The sequence below is a fragment of the Malaclemys terrapin genome, chromosome 1 (assembly GCF_027887155.1).
Source record: "Malaclemys terrapin pileata isolate rMalTer1 chromosome 1, rMalTer1.hap1, whole genome shotgun sequence".
Classification (NCBI taxonomy): domain Eukaryota; kingdom Metazoa; phylum Chordata; order Testudines; family Emydidae; genus Malaclemys; species Malaclemys terrapin.
Genome location: NC_071505.1, coordinates 146,545,724 through 146,559,529, shown reverse-complemented (window position 1 = coordinate 146,559,529; position 13,806 = coordinate 146,545,724). Strand labels below are relative to the sequence as shown.

General features: G+C 51.4%; 1 protein-coding gene across 2 annotated transcripts in view; it reads left to right on the top strand.

Moving 5' to 3' along the window:
• SIDT1 (SID1 transmembrane family member 1) overlaps positions 1–13,806 on the top strand; it is a 93,978-nt gene that overhangs the window by 69,766 nt on the left and 10,406 nt on the right. Inside the window, exons 17-24 of one of the 2 annotated variants that reach the window (XM_054042719.1) lie at positions 989–1,106; positions 1,819–1,955; positions 7,049–7,157; positions 7,661–7,675; positions 8,666–8,742; positions 10,445–10,491; positions 12,693–12,798; positions 13,664–13,774. In XM_054042719.1, the coding sequence (XP_053898694.1) occupies positions 989–1,106; positions 1,819–1,955; positions 7,049–7,157; positions 7,661–7,675; positions 8,666–8,742; positions 10,445–10,491; positions 12,693–12,798; positions 13,664–13,774 (720 nt within the window). The remainder of the gene's footprint in view (positions 1–988; positions 1,107–1,818; positions 1,956–7,048; positions 7,158–7,660; positions 7,676–8,665; positions 8,743–10,444; positions 10,492–12,692; positions 12,799–13,663; positions 13,775–13,806) is intronic. The other variant, XM_054042728.1, reaches the window with a different exon arrangement.

Below are 13,806 nucleotides of genomic sequence, written 5' to 3'. Positions count from 1 at the left end.
CCTCTAAGCTTGCTGCTTCAGTTATGAATGTAAAAAAAAAAAAATTGCTTGAGGCCTAGCATCTCTTTCCTTACAAATGAAGCACTGCTTCCAGCTCTGGTCTTATCAGATCTCAGCAAAGAGGTGTTGTGTCTGCCCGGTATGTGTATGGGTGACATTAGAGGCTGTAAGTACTGCCAGCAATGGCATTGATGATTCAGTAGGTGGCGCTGTTCCTCCGATTCCGTTCTAAACAAGTACCCCGGTATGGTGTAGGGTAGAGGTTTTCAAACTGGGGGTCAGGACCCTTCAGGGGGTCACGAGGTTATTACCTGGGGGGTCCACAAGCTGTCAGCTCCCACCCCAGATCCTGTTTTGAATCCAGCATTTATGTGTTAAATATATTTAAAAGTGTTTTTAATTTATAAGGGGGGGGGTCGCACTCAGAGGCTTGCTAGGTGAAAGGAGTCATCAGTACAAAAGTTTGAGAATCACTGGTGTAGGGGATCTGTGTTCCTGGACTTTCAAAGGAGACCTAAACTGGGTCCTGGCAAAGATCTCTTCTCAGAAGGGCTGGGGGCTCAATTCCCCACTGCCTTGCACCTGTCTTCTCATTTGCATCTGTGGAAAACGGGTGTAAAGTGCTACTCGTCTGACATGATCGTGCCTTACACCATGGTGTGCTCTGTTTGCCCAGGTGTAAATCCCCACAGAAGGGGCAGGGGAGTGGGGAATCTGGGCTGGGGTTTTTCAGTATCAGGATACTGACAAATTCCCCCGTGGTCAGCTGCATTCTGCCTCCTCAACCGTCCCTGCAGTTCCATTTGGCTGGATCTCAGACTGCTAAGCAGCCTGGCAGTGTGCTGCCAGAGACACCCCAAAGGTGGCTACCCTTCATTGGAGTGTGAGTGTGTGTAAAATGTAGTTTGAGCTCCATAGGAATGTAAACTCTGATTAGGGAGGATCTGACACTATGTCCCTTGTGTTCTCTTCCCTCCTCCTCTTCCAGGAATATGGAATCCCCAAACACTTTGGTCTCTTCTATGCCATGGGCATTGCTTTGATGATGGAAGGGGTTCTCAGTGCTTGTTACCATGTCTGCCCCAACTATTCTAATTTCCAGTTTGGTAAGTGGAGAACCCCAGCCAATGGAGAAACTTATGGGGAAGGAGGGCTCAGGTTTCACCCATTCAGGTTTGAAGCAGATCAGCCAAGTGGAACTTTGGCATCCCCCGGGATGCTAGGTCTGCAGACCTCTTCAGAGCTTGCCCACTTGTTGGGGGTGCAGGGACCAGTTAGTGAATGATGTGTTTTTTGTACTCCAGTTGATGATACACTGTCTAGGTGACTGTGCTAGCACTCTGTTAGCAAGAATCATGATTCCCCTCAATTCTGGCACTCAGCATTCAAAGGTAGCATAGACAAGGCCTAAATTGTTTGCCTCTGAGGCCCTGACAGCTCCTGATTACCTCCCAGAAGAGTCAGTGGCCCATGTATCTAACATGTGGACCTCAGCTCCACCTGGCTGGAAACTGTCTCCCTGTAGGTCAGTTTGTCTGTTCCCAGCAATAATCCCATGTGGCCTGTGTTGCACTGGCATGTTCCAAGCACTTAATTCTCATTCTGCATTGGTTCACAGCACCCGGGGAGCTCACAGTGCAAATTGGAGAACGGCCAGAGCAAATTGACAGAGCTCCAGGGCGCTATACCTGCCAGCCAAGGGTCTGGCCCATGGGCTCGGCCCTGATTTACAGACACTCTGAAAAGCCATCCCAGTCCCCTGGGCAGTGAGTAAGGAAAAACCCTGTCTTCATTCTCTCTGTTCTCTTCCTTTCACAGACACCTCCTTCATGTACATGATTGCAGGACTCTGCATGCTCAAGCTGTACCAGACCCGCCACCCTGACATCAACGCCAGTGCTTACTCTGCTTACGCCTCCTTCGCCGTGGTCATTTGCCTGGCTGTCGTCGGAGTGGTATGGCTCTCTCCTACCCGCCCTGGTCTCCAGGAAGGAGAAGCACTAACCCAATGGAGAAAAATTACAGGGGGAGGGGTACATAGGGTAGTGGGGCCTGCAAAGCCTGCTGGCCCCTGGGTGAGTATGACCAATACCGCAGGGCCTTAGCTCTCATTTTATCTTTGAGAAGTCATGGAAGACAGGAGAGATTCCAGAAGACTGGAAAAGGGCAAATATAGTCCCAATCTATCAAAAGGGAAATAAGGACAACCTGGGGAATTACAGACCAATCAGCTTAACTTCTGTTCCCGGAAAGACAATGGAGCAAATAATTAAACAATCAATTTGCAAACATCTAGAAGATGATAAGGTGATAAGTAACAGCCAGCATGGATTTGTCAAGAACAAATCGTGTCAAACCAACTAGCTTTCTTTGACAGGGTAACAAGCCTTGTGGATAGGGGGGAAGCGGTAGATGTGTTATATCTTGACTTTAGTAAAGCTTTTGATACTGTCTCACATGACCTTCTCATAAACAAATTAGCGAAATTCAACCTAGATGGAGCTACTATAAGGTGGGTATAACTGGTTGGGAAAACATTCCCAGAGAGTAGTTATCAGTGGTTCACAGTCATGCTGGAAGGGCATAATGAGTGGGGTCCCACGGGGATCAATTCTGGGTTCGGTTCTGTTCAATATCTTCATCAGTGATTTAGATAATGGCATACAGAGTACACTTATCAAGTTTGCAGATGATACCAAGCTGGCAGGGGTTGCAAGTGCTCTGGAGGATGGGATTAAAATTCAAAATGGAGAAATGGTCTGAAGTAAATAGGATGAAATTCAATAAGGACAAATGCAAAGTCCTCCATTTAGGAAGGAACAATTAGTTGCACACATACAAAATGGGAAATGACTGCCTAGGAAGGAGTACTACGGAAAGCGATCTGGGGGTCATAGTGGACCATAAGATAAATATGAGTCAACAGTGTTACGCTGCTGCAAAAAAAAGTGAACATCATTCTGGCATGTATTAGCAGGAGTGTTGTAAGCAAGACACGAGAAGTAATTCTTCTGCTCTACTCCGCGCTGATTAGGCCTCAACTGAAGTAGTATGTCCAGTTCTGGGCGCCACATTTCAGGAAAGATGTGGACAAATAGGAGAAAATCTATAGAAGAGCAACAAAAATAATTAAAGGTCTAGAACACATGACCTATGAGGGAAGATTGAAAAAACTGGGCTTGTTTAGTCTGGAAAAGGGAAGACTGAGAGGGGTCATGATAATAGTTTTCAAATACGTAAAAGGTTGTTACAAGGAGGAGGGAGGTAAATTGTTCTCGTTAGCCTCTGAGGATAGGACAAGAAGCAATGGGCTTAAATTGCAGCAAGGGAGGTTTAGGTTGGACATTAGGAAAAACTTCTTAACTGTCAGGGTAGTTAAGCACTGGAATAAATTGCCTAGGGAGGTTGCGGAATCTCCATCATTGGAGATTTTTAAGAGCAGGTTAGACAAACACCTGTCAGGGATGGTCTAGATAATACTTAGTCCTGCCATGAGTGCAGGGGACTGTACTAGATGACCTCTCAAGGTCCCTTCCAGTCCTACGATTCTATGATTTTATAAAAGAGAAGCTTCTAATTTGTATGGCTGGGCAAGGGTGCTGGAGCAATTTGTATAGTGGGGGAGCTGAGAGCCATTGAACCCAACTGCAATCCCTTTATATGTTGGGAACCACTTCAAGCTAGGGAATGTGGCAGCACCCCTACTTCCAGTACCTATGTGGCTGGGAAGGAAACCACAAAGCGGTGAGCCGAGTGTAAATGGTGCGGCTGCTGCTATTGCTTTTCTGGGCTTCCAGGGTGAGCTTCATTCCCTCTGTTCAGCATTAGAGTGACTAAAGGAGTAGCAGCAATGGCCCCTTCTGACTCTTCTGGGCTCTTGGTTTCTCCTGTCCAGGACCCGCAGAGAGGAATCAGTCTCCTGCAGGCCCAGCCTCCCCTCTGGTAGGCCTGCTCCCTCCTCAGCCCTAGCTCTCCCAGGGGCTGTTCCTCAGGGAGAGCTGCTCAAGAAAAGGTTCACATGGACAAGGGTCCACACACACACAATGGGTTCCCACAGGGGTTAAGTCATAAGCCTGCCTCCCTGGAGATCTGGGGTCTGGCATAGGTTAAGCAGGGAGGGAAAAAGAGTAATAACAGTGTCATGGTCTAATCACTAGTGCACATGCTTCACCACAGAAGCCACCACAGTGCGGGGTACAGTCTATTGCAGCTGGCAGGGCTGTCAGGAGAGGCCCAGGGCTAGAATAATGGGGGGAGGAGTAGGGTTACCATATTTTGTGCCTCCAAATGGAGGACACTCCACGGGGCCCCACCCACGCCTCCAGCCCCGCCCCCGCCCCCGCCCCAACTCCGCCCCCTCCCCAAAGTCTCCACCCCCTCCCCTGCTTCCCGCGAACATTTGATTCATGGGAAGCCTGAAGCGGGTAAGGGGGAGTGTGGGGGGAGGAGGCACGGCCCAGGCTGGCCCCCCGGCGGCTCCAGCCTGGGTTGGTATTGGTGAACCGGGGTGCCGGCCCCGGCCCCCGGCTGACCACCCCCGGCCCGCCCAGCACTGCCGGCCCCCGGCGGCCCGGCGCACCCCCCGGCTCCCGGCCCGGCCCGGCGACCCCGCAACCCCGGACCGGCTCCTGACCCCGCGGGCCCGGACCGGCTCGCGGGCCCAGCTCCCCGGCCCCGCGACCCCGGACCGGCTCGCGGGCCCGGCCCCGCGACCCCGGACCGGCTCCCCGGCCCCCCAGCTCCCGGCCCCGTGACCCCGGCCCGGCTCCCGGCCCCGGCCCCCCCGGCTCCCGGCCCGGACCCCGGCCCGGCCCCGCGCCCAGCCTGGCCCGGCACTGCGACCCCGGCTCCTGGCCCGGCCTGGCCCCTGGCCCGGCACTGCGCCCCTGGACCCCGGCCCGGCACCGCGCGCCCGGCCCGACACCATGCCCCCGGCCCCGCGACCCCGGCCCGGCACCATGCCCCCGGCCCCGCACCGGCCCCGGCCCCGCACCGCCGACCCCAGCCAAAGAGGCCCCGGCCGAGCCCGCCCTCCCTCCTTCCCTCCCGATTTTCCCGGACATGCCCGGCTTTTGGGGATTTCCCCCCGGACGGGGATTTGAGCCCCCAAAAGCCGGACATGTCCGGGAAAATCCGGAAGTATGGTAACCCTAGGGAGGAGGAAGGAGCTACAGGGCAGGAGTGAGGTACATCTGCACCTGGGGAGACCCAGGAGTGAAGCAGCAGGCAAGGCTGCAGGCCAGACTGGAGTGGTGGATGAGGCTACAAGTCAGGAACGCAGTGCACTGGCAGAGCGTGGGAGGGCCCAGGACTGGGATAGCAGGGGGCCGCAACTCCTCACTGGTATGAATCCTGGCACAGAGCTGTATTTTTTTATCACAGCATCTGATCCTTTGACTGATTATTGCTTGAAAAGAGACACTTGGTTGGATCAAATGCTTTGTATCAGCTCCCTGCTTGGGTACAAGTCACTTGGCAGGAAGTACCAGGTAAGGGCTGGCCTTGGAGATACAGAGTGAGTGCTCACTCTGGGGAGTGGGGCTAAGGCTGCAATGGCAGAGGGGTCCAGGATTCAGGAGAGAGGCTTGTGCCCAGCCCCTGCCCAGCCTGTGCGTGGCTCTGCCCACTGCCTCACTTTCACGACCTCACGGTCCCATGCAGGCCGCACTCAGAACCACGGCTGTGAGGAGGTTCACACCACACATGTCACGCCTGGCCCGTCAGTGCTACTGAGGAGTTAGCTCACAGATGCTGTGAACCACTGAAATCCCTGGAGACGGGAGCCACAGCAAGCAAGAGCAGCACGGAGGCCAAGCTAGGAGCTGTCTGGAGGAAGCCTCCCCTCAGTGCTACGTTATTAATTCGCTGGGGTAACTGGTTTCCCCACTGAGCTTTCTCAGTCCCCTCCTGGATGCTGTAACATTTCAGTCAACACTGACAAAGCAAAATCAACTTTGGGCCCTGGTTTAACTCCCCAGAGGGGCTGTTACACTCGTAACCCCTGGTTGCCTGGATTTTCTAATGTGAACCATTAATCCATGCTGCACTAGTACTCAGAGGAGCAAGGATCCACATGGAATATGTGCGGAAAGCTACAGCGCTGCAACATTGAGGCTGATAGTTCAATCACACAGATCCTGGGAAATTCCAGTTCAAGCTTCCTGCAATAACTTTACCGCTGCCTCTGTACATGTATGCACTACAATAGGGTTTCATCGGGTGAACACACAGTGCTGGGCGATGCGACCTATGATCTGGCAAATAATACAAAGCAAACACAAATAATACATAGGATCCTATGACCCAAAATACAGCTAGAGTAGGTAGCACTCTGTGTTTTCTCTGCATATGTTGTGAGATCATGTAGAGAAACCCCAAGGTACTGCATGCACCCATGGGGCAGACATTGTACTGTGGGAATCTTATTTCCTGACTCCCTAATATACAATTAATATCTTAAAGTTTAATATTGCAGTGACACAGATCTTGTGTATCATTGCCAGCTCATAACTGAATGTGTGGTAGTGCCTGCTGGACACTGAGTACCTTTGTCTTTTTGGTACTGAGAGAAATGTTATCTAGATGGCTGGGCAGGAATAAGGGCTTTGAGAATCTGTCCTCAGAAAGATCACACCTATCTCTGTCACTCGTGCTCTTTCTAGTGGTCAGCCTGTATATCAACAGGCTTCCTCTGACATGAGGTCTTCCCTGCGTTCTCTCCTTTGTGCATCTGCGGGGTCAAACACCTGGGGGTTATTTTGAGTCTGCACACTTCAAGAGTGGCCTGCTTTCAGAGGCATTGAGCACCTGCGGCTCCCTTTTATTCGGGTTGGACGTGTGGGTGCTCAGCATCTCTGGAGAACCAGCTCACATTTATTTAGGTACCTAAATATGGATTTAGGAATCTGACTTTAGGTTGAACATTTTGGCCCTATCCTTTCGCAGGTTCTTTATTTGGCAAGCGTTTCTGATAGCCAGGGGAGGAGTTGGGGGTTGACGATGAGTGGCGGTGCTTGAGAACCCACCGTTTTTTCTGTTTTGCTCCCAGGTGTTCGGAAAGAACAATGTGTGGTTTTGGGTCATCTTCTCAGTCATCCACATCGTGGCCTCGCTGGCTCTCAGCACCCAGATCTACTACATGGGCCGTTTCAAAATAGGTAAGCACAGTGGCTTAAGAGAAATGGGCTTTTTGCCCCAGGTAATTACATTCCTCTCGCTCCCCACCCTGAATTGGGGCACGAGAAATAGTAACCACGGCAGCCTATGCCACCTCTGCAAAGTCAGTCTGGCTGCCAGTGCCTGTGCTCCAAGCCCAGGGGAATGCCACTTTCTTAATGCTGTCTTCCTGTTCTGACACCTCTGCTGCCTGGCGCTGGGAGAGCCCAGCACAACAACCCACTTTGTGGCACTCCAGCTACAGGGTTCCCAAGGATGCTGTCACAGGGACTCTCTGCCCAGAGTGTTTCTCTGTTATGTGGCCCCCAGAGGTGGTGCTGTACCTGGGAGCACTCCATTATTCCTGGAGCTGTTAACCACCCAGAGCTCAGAGAAGCAGCTGGGAGACATCTGCTCTCCTACCTAGACGTGGAGGCCCCACACAGCTGTTGCGCTCCATTCATGAATCTCTTTCTCCTTTCTCTTCTGCTGTCCTTGGCCTCAGATGTCTCTGACACAGGTAACCAGCAGCTCCCTTTCTTCCCTGTTTGGATTGAGTGAGCAGCAATGGAGCAAATGGACGGGGAACGTGTGTTCCTTGAGCCTGCTGTGTGGGTTCTTTAGGAGTGAAATCAGTGACAGAGTGTGGGCCACATAGGGTGACCAGACAGCAAGTGTGAAAACTCTGGGCAGGGGGTGGGGGACAATAGGAGCCTATATAAGAAAAATACCCAAACATTTGGACTGTCCCGATAAAATCGGGACATCTGGTCACCCTAGGGCCATAGGAAGTGCACATGGCAGCAGAACCACATCCGTTCCACTAAAGAAAGGGGGCTGCGGTCGGAGCAGGTGCTCTGGACTCTGTGCCAGTTCCACACATGCCTCTGAAGGGGATGGGCCTGTGAGAATGTGGAACTATCTGCCACAAACCCTCCAGTCCGGGCAGTGCAGTAGTTTCAGGGGCTGAAGGAGGAACTGCCCTGCAGCCTGAGGGGAGGATTCCAGCCCCTTCAAGACTCTGCAGCCATTTTCTCTGTGGGTGGGACCGAATGAATCTTTCCCTAGGTGCAAATTCCTTAGAGAAGGGAAGTGTGGAGAGTGCTTGGCCTTTCCCTATGCCTCAGCACATGCTCCTGCCTCCCTCTGAGGATCAGCCACAGAGTATGCCAGGTACATGCCGGGGGGACTCTTGGACAATGCCAAGGGGTGATAGGTGGGTGTTGAAACTCTGCATGGCCAAATGCCATTCAGCTGACAGCTGTCTGTATTCCAGTGTCCCCTTGTGGCATTGATGCCCCCTGCACTGTGAATCATTGTGAGCTGCTGCACCAAAGATTTGCTTCCCAAAGGGAGGGCAAAGCAATCCGGCTTGGTGGGTGGGGGCTCCCCATTTGCATGCCCTCCGCAGTTAGTGTCACCCTGCTCCCTGGGTAGCGATACCATCTCACTGCCCCTGTCAGGGCTACTCGGCTGGATACATTGGCTTTCCTGTCCTTATCTCCGGCAGACTTTGGGATTTTCCGCCGAGTGGTGATGGTGCTGTACACGGACTGTTTCCAGCAGTGCAGCCGGCCAATGTACATGGTAGGTAGTTTCCCGAGCCCCAGCCTGTCCGTGGCAGTTACTCAGTTGCCAGCTAGGGAGAGGTTAAAACTGTGCAGAGCGTGTGCAGGCAGCACATGTGGCTCTTCAAATGAGTGGACAAAGAAATTTTTTTGGAAAACCCTCTCCAACAAAAAAAACCTTCTGTCCTTGGTCTGGAATTCCACACACTTTGTCTTAGGCTGGAGGAGGCTTTTGGGCGGAGTTTGAGGTGAACTGGTCAAGGAAGGGGGATATTTTTCTTGGTGGATTTTTTTAAAATCTATCATTTGGAAGATGTTAGCATAGGGAGGCCAGCACTGCATTCCGAACAGTCGCTGTCCTACAGCCTTACCCTGGGAAAGCCTGTTGTTGCTTTAGCTGTAGAGCAGGGGTAGGCAACCTATGGCAGTGTGCCGAAGGCGGCACGCGAGCTGATTTTCAGTGGCACTCACACTGCCCGGGTCCTGGCCACTGGTCCGGGGGGCTCTGCATTTTAATTTAATTTTAAATGAAGCTTCTTAAACATTTTAAAAACCTTATTTACTTTACATAGAACAATAGTTTAGTTAAAAGCAACAGAGGGTCCTGTGGCACCTTAGTAATAACTAATAGTTTAGTTATATATTATAGACTTAGAGAAAGAGACCTTCTAAAAATGTTAAAATGTATGACTGGTACACGAAACCTTAAATTAGACTGAATAAATGAAAGGAAACTTCTGAAAGGTTGCCGACCCCTGCTGTAGAGCTACAGCCGCTGTTATTCCTGCCTCACCCTGGTGCAGATGGCGTTTTGCAGACAAAAACAAGATGTGGTTGTTACCTAAGTCCCTTAAACTCACTTCTTGTCAGAGGCCGTTCAGCACTAACTACAGCCTGGCGCCTCGTGATCCTTATGGGCCGAGCCATTCCTGTCTGTCCCAGGTGACTGAATTTTTGAGCAGTTAGGCTCCACACACCCCATCTGTTACTTTTTTAAAAGATGCTTCTTTTACTTCTCCTGGGACACAACAGACTGTGAATTTCCCAAGCAGTCTACGACCATGTGGATCTTAAGAAAACTATGTTAATTAGGAATAGAAATTCAGACCTACAACACCAAAACAAAGTGAATGTGATGAAAGCAGGTTTGGCTCAAAGGGACATCTTCCACTTAAAAAGTCTGCAAAGTTTTTCACCTGTTATAGTTGCTACAGTTACTTACAAGAACTACCCAAGCTCACTGTAACTGAAAATGTTGGCGGGGAGGAGTTCTCTTATGTGTTTGACAACGCTTTGTGCTTAATCGTTTTCCCTGTTTCCCTTGTGTAGTCAGTTCCTTTCTTTGTGTGAGAGAATTTTTTTTTTTTTTTTAAGAATTAGGAAAAATACTATTTGTAAAACCACAAAAACTGACCAAGAGATTCAGGGGCTGGTGCATTACTGGAAACATCTTGGAACTCCTTTTTAGATTTCCACTTAGCAATATCCCTTTAAAATCCATAAACATTGGAGAGATTTGTTTTCCTAGCACAAATGTTCACCAAAAAAAGGATTTGGCAGTCACGCATTCATGTATTTGTGCGAGGCAAATTTTAAATCCAGAAGAGCAAGTGTGTTGAACTGCCGTGACAAACTTCTCTGCCTGAACTCTTCACCACATTTTGTATAGCATTGGTGAAGACTGAACATAATAATCAGTGATTATTGTGCCTTCTCCCCAGGACAGAATGGTGCTGCTCATTGTTGGAAACCTGGTCAACTGGTCCTTGTAAGTAGTAATGGGGTGTGCGTGTTTCAGCATTGATTTTTGTAGGTGGCTGGAATGGGGGTAGAAATGTAGTGGTCTCTATGTGGGATTCTTTCAGATCCTTCTGCTGGATTTCAGCAACCCTAAAGTGAAGGTGAGTTCCGGGCTTTACAGAGCTGAAACCAGGGGCATGACCCTGTTAGAGCTGAGAAGCTAAAATGGGTCAGGCCTGCTTAATATGTACTTGGGAGACCTCCAGCAAAACAGAGGTGTTGCAGACTGCAGTGTTGGTGGTTTTGTAGGTGGCACTTGTACGTCCCCTCTGGGTATGGCACGCTGTGCATGGAGTAGCCTACCCAAGCTAGCCTGAATCCAGCGAGTGTGGCTAAGAACAACAGTGGAGACGATGCAGTGCAGGTTTCAGCGTAGGTAATACAAGACCAAGGGTACGTACTCGGCTCCCGAGACCTCACTGTGTGGTCGTCACTGCTGTTGTCACCATGCTAACTGTATTTAAGCTTGCTAGCCCCTGAAATGCTTGTGCTGTGTAGACGCACCCTGAGTCAGGACTCATCCAGCACCCTGACATGCTGTTAGATCATGTTGCTAGAGGGGCCAGTTCTTGGATGAGATGTAAAATCAAATCCTAGCCTCTTGTTAAAGTTCCCTTGATGCCATTTCACAAGCAAATTCCTTGTTAAAACCTAGTTTGGGTGATTTCATTGTGCCGCCTCAAATCCACCCTGCAGAATTCTTCATTTTCTGGCCTGCCTTAATTTCCTCCAACAGCCAGGATCACCAAAACGCATTGTGCACTGGCCACTCCCCAGGGGTGAAAGTAAGTTAGGCCACTTATTGGTACGGGCGCGGGGGGTGGGGGGGGCGCTCTGGTCCCCGGAAGGGGCGGGGCCTCGGGCGGAAGGGGTGGGGCTGGGGTCAGCATCCCCCAAGCAGCCATTTCAGGCCGCCTGGCCCGCGCCACCCGGGGCTCCCGTGTTGATTTGAAGGGCCCGGGGCTCCGGATGCCACTGCTGGCCTGCTGACAGGGGAGGCAAAAGGGGCAGGGACATTAAAGCACTGCCGCGGCAACGCTTTAATGTGGGCGGGGTATGGGCCGGTGCGGATTCTTACCGGTACGGAGTACCAGCCCGTACCGGCTCACTTTCTCCCCTGCCACTCCCCTGCACCAGGGCTAGGGCAGGAACAGCTGGTGTAGCTTTGGCGTAGCTGCGGATTTCCCTACATGGAGGGTGCTGCCACTGTAAGGCAGCTTTCCAGGAATGTCGTGCCCCTGGAGTGGTTCAGAAGAGACATATGCATGGCCGAAGATCTGGCCCTGTGATCACTGAAATGACGCCACCTTTGGCTGCTTAATAGTCCACATCCATGGCACAACCACCCAGGAAAGGGAGCGAAGAAGAATCCAAATTCAACTGAAAACCACGGGAGGAATTTAGGATGTCGGAATGTAACTTTTCAGCTGTAATGTAGCTCCTAGCTTATGCTCCTAGTCAATGTCGAGTGTCATTTTAACAGATAGTCTGTGTACCCGATTGTTTGTGTGGATTGGATCTTCCCAACGGCAGCACGCCACAGGAAGATGTGACTGCAAAAGACAAGAAGTTGGCAGGGGCTCTGGGGCAGGTGAAGGCCCTGAAACTACTTCAACGCCTTCATTTAAAACTGACTAGAGATTTCAAGCTGACTGTGAAGTGGATCCAAGTGGCAGATATCCCCTGCTGCCCAGTAGGACCAGGGAGGAAGGGGGTCCTGCAAGCCAGTAAAAGGGGCAGTAGGGGGCGCTCTAGTCATTTCCTCTCAGACTCTCACCTGCCCACTCACAGCTTCTGAATACGGAGCAGGAAAGACAAAATAGTGGCAAACAAGATGGGAAACCACAGAAGTGAGGGCAGGAGCGTGATATATGGGTTGGCTGCATGGGGGTGGGGAGAGGATGGGCTAGGACTCCTGGGTTCTGTTCTTAGCTCTTCCACTGAGTCCCTGTGGCAAATCACTTCCCCCCGACCCTGCCTTAGTTTCTCATTTGTAAAATAGGACATAGAGTACCTGCCACCACAGAGGGCTGTGAGGCCAAACCTGTGTCTGTCAAGTGTCCTGTGATAGCAGGAGCAGTGTGTGATTGACGCATTCTGGAGTCTCCCTCCTCAGCATGGGTGAGGGAGTTGGTTAATGTGTCCGTCTCTGTCCCTCCTTTCTCTCAGTGCTGTCTTTGGACTGGTGTATCGGCCAAGGGACTTTGCCTCCTACATGCTGGGGATCTTTATTTGTAACCTACTGCTGTATCTGGCCTTTTATATCATCATGAAGGTAAAGGAGGCAGCTCCCGCTGCCTGTTATGCTCTTGGGGTTTGCCCTTATTTCCTATGCCTTCCCTATGGGGGAGCAAAGACCTTTCTTGCAGCAGTTCCTTGTGTGAAGGGAGGCCGGCTGCCCAGTGTCTGCTCCCCTCGCTGCCCAGTGTCAACTCCCGCTGGGGACTTGCTGATTCTGCAGCGCGAGGGGCCTTGGTGTTGTGGGCGGGGGGGGGGCGGAGTCTATTGGCGATACATGATCAACTGTTTTTTACAGAAACGTGGGGAAGCCACACATCAGTCCACTTTACACTATGGGGACTCCAGAGCACCTATCTCCTAGGTCGCACTGTTGCTGGGAGCAGGGGTTTCTGGCTAATTTCCACGCAGGATGCCCTGCACTGAGGGATGCATTAGGAGGATAGGTTGAGCTCTTATAGCTGCAACACTTGTGATTGCCTTGCCAAGGAGCCGTCGCAGGCAGCCCATCTTGGGTGTCTCAAACCGAGCTTGTAAAACTCCTGGGCTGGCATCAGCAAGAGGATGCAGGGCGTTGTATGGTATTGCAAGCCCGCCAGACGCTGCTTGTTATGTCTCTTTGCAGAGTGCAGACTGGGCCTTAGGTTCTCCCGAAAGGACAATAAATGAAGCCAGAGCTTTCAGAAATTTGAAGAGGCAGATGATTTTCTGATCCAAAATTGAGACTAATAGATGCCCTGTGCTACTGACTACACCCTCCTGCTTTCAGGGGTGTGCTGGGTTAGACCTAGCACTGTGCCTTTGCTGTGATTGTGTGCACAGCTGGATGGTTCCTGGAAAGGACAATATATGTTGCCTCTCTGGGCTGATTTTTGAGGCCTTGTTCCTTTTGATTGTTGCAGCTCCGCAGCTCTGAGAAGCTCCTGCCCATTCCACTGTTCTGCATCGTGGCCACAGCCGTGGTTTGGGCTGCAGCCCTTTACTTCTTCTTCCAAAACCTCAGCAGCTGGGAGGTAAAGGTCACAAATTTATCTGTCTGGAGCCC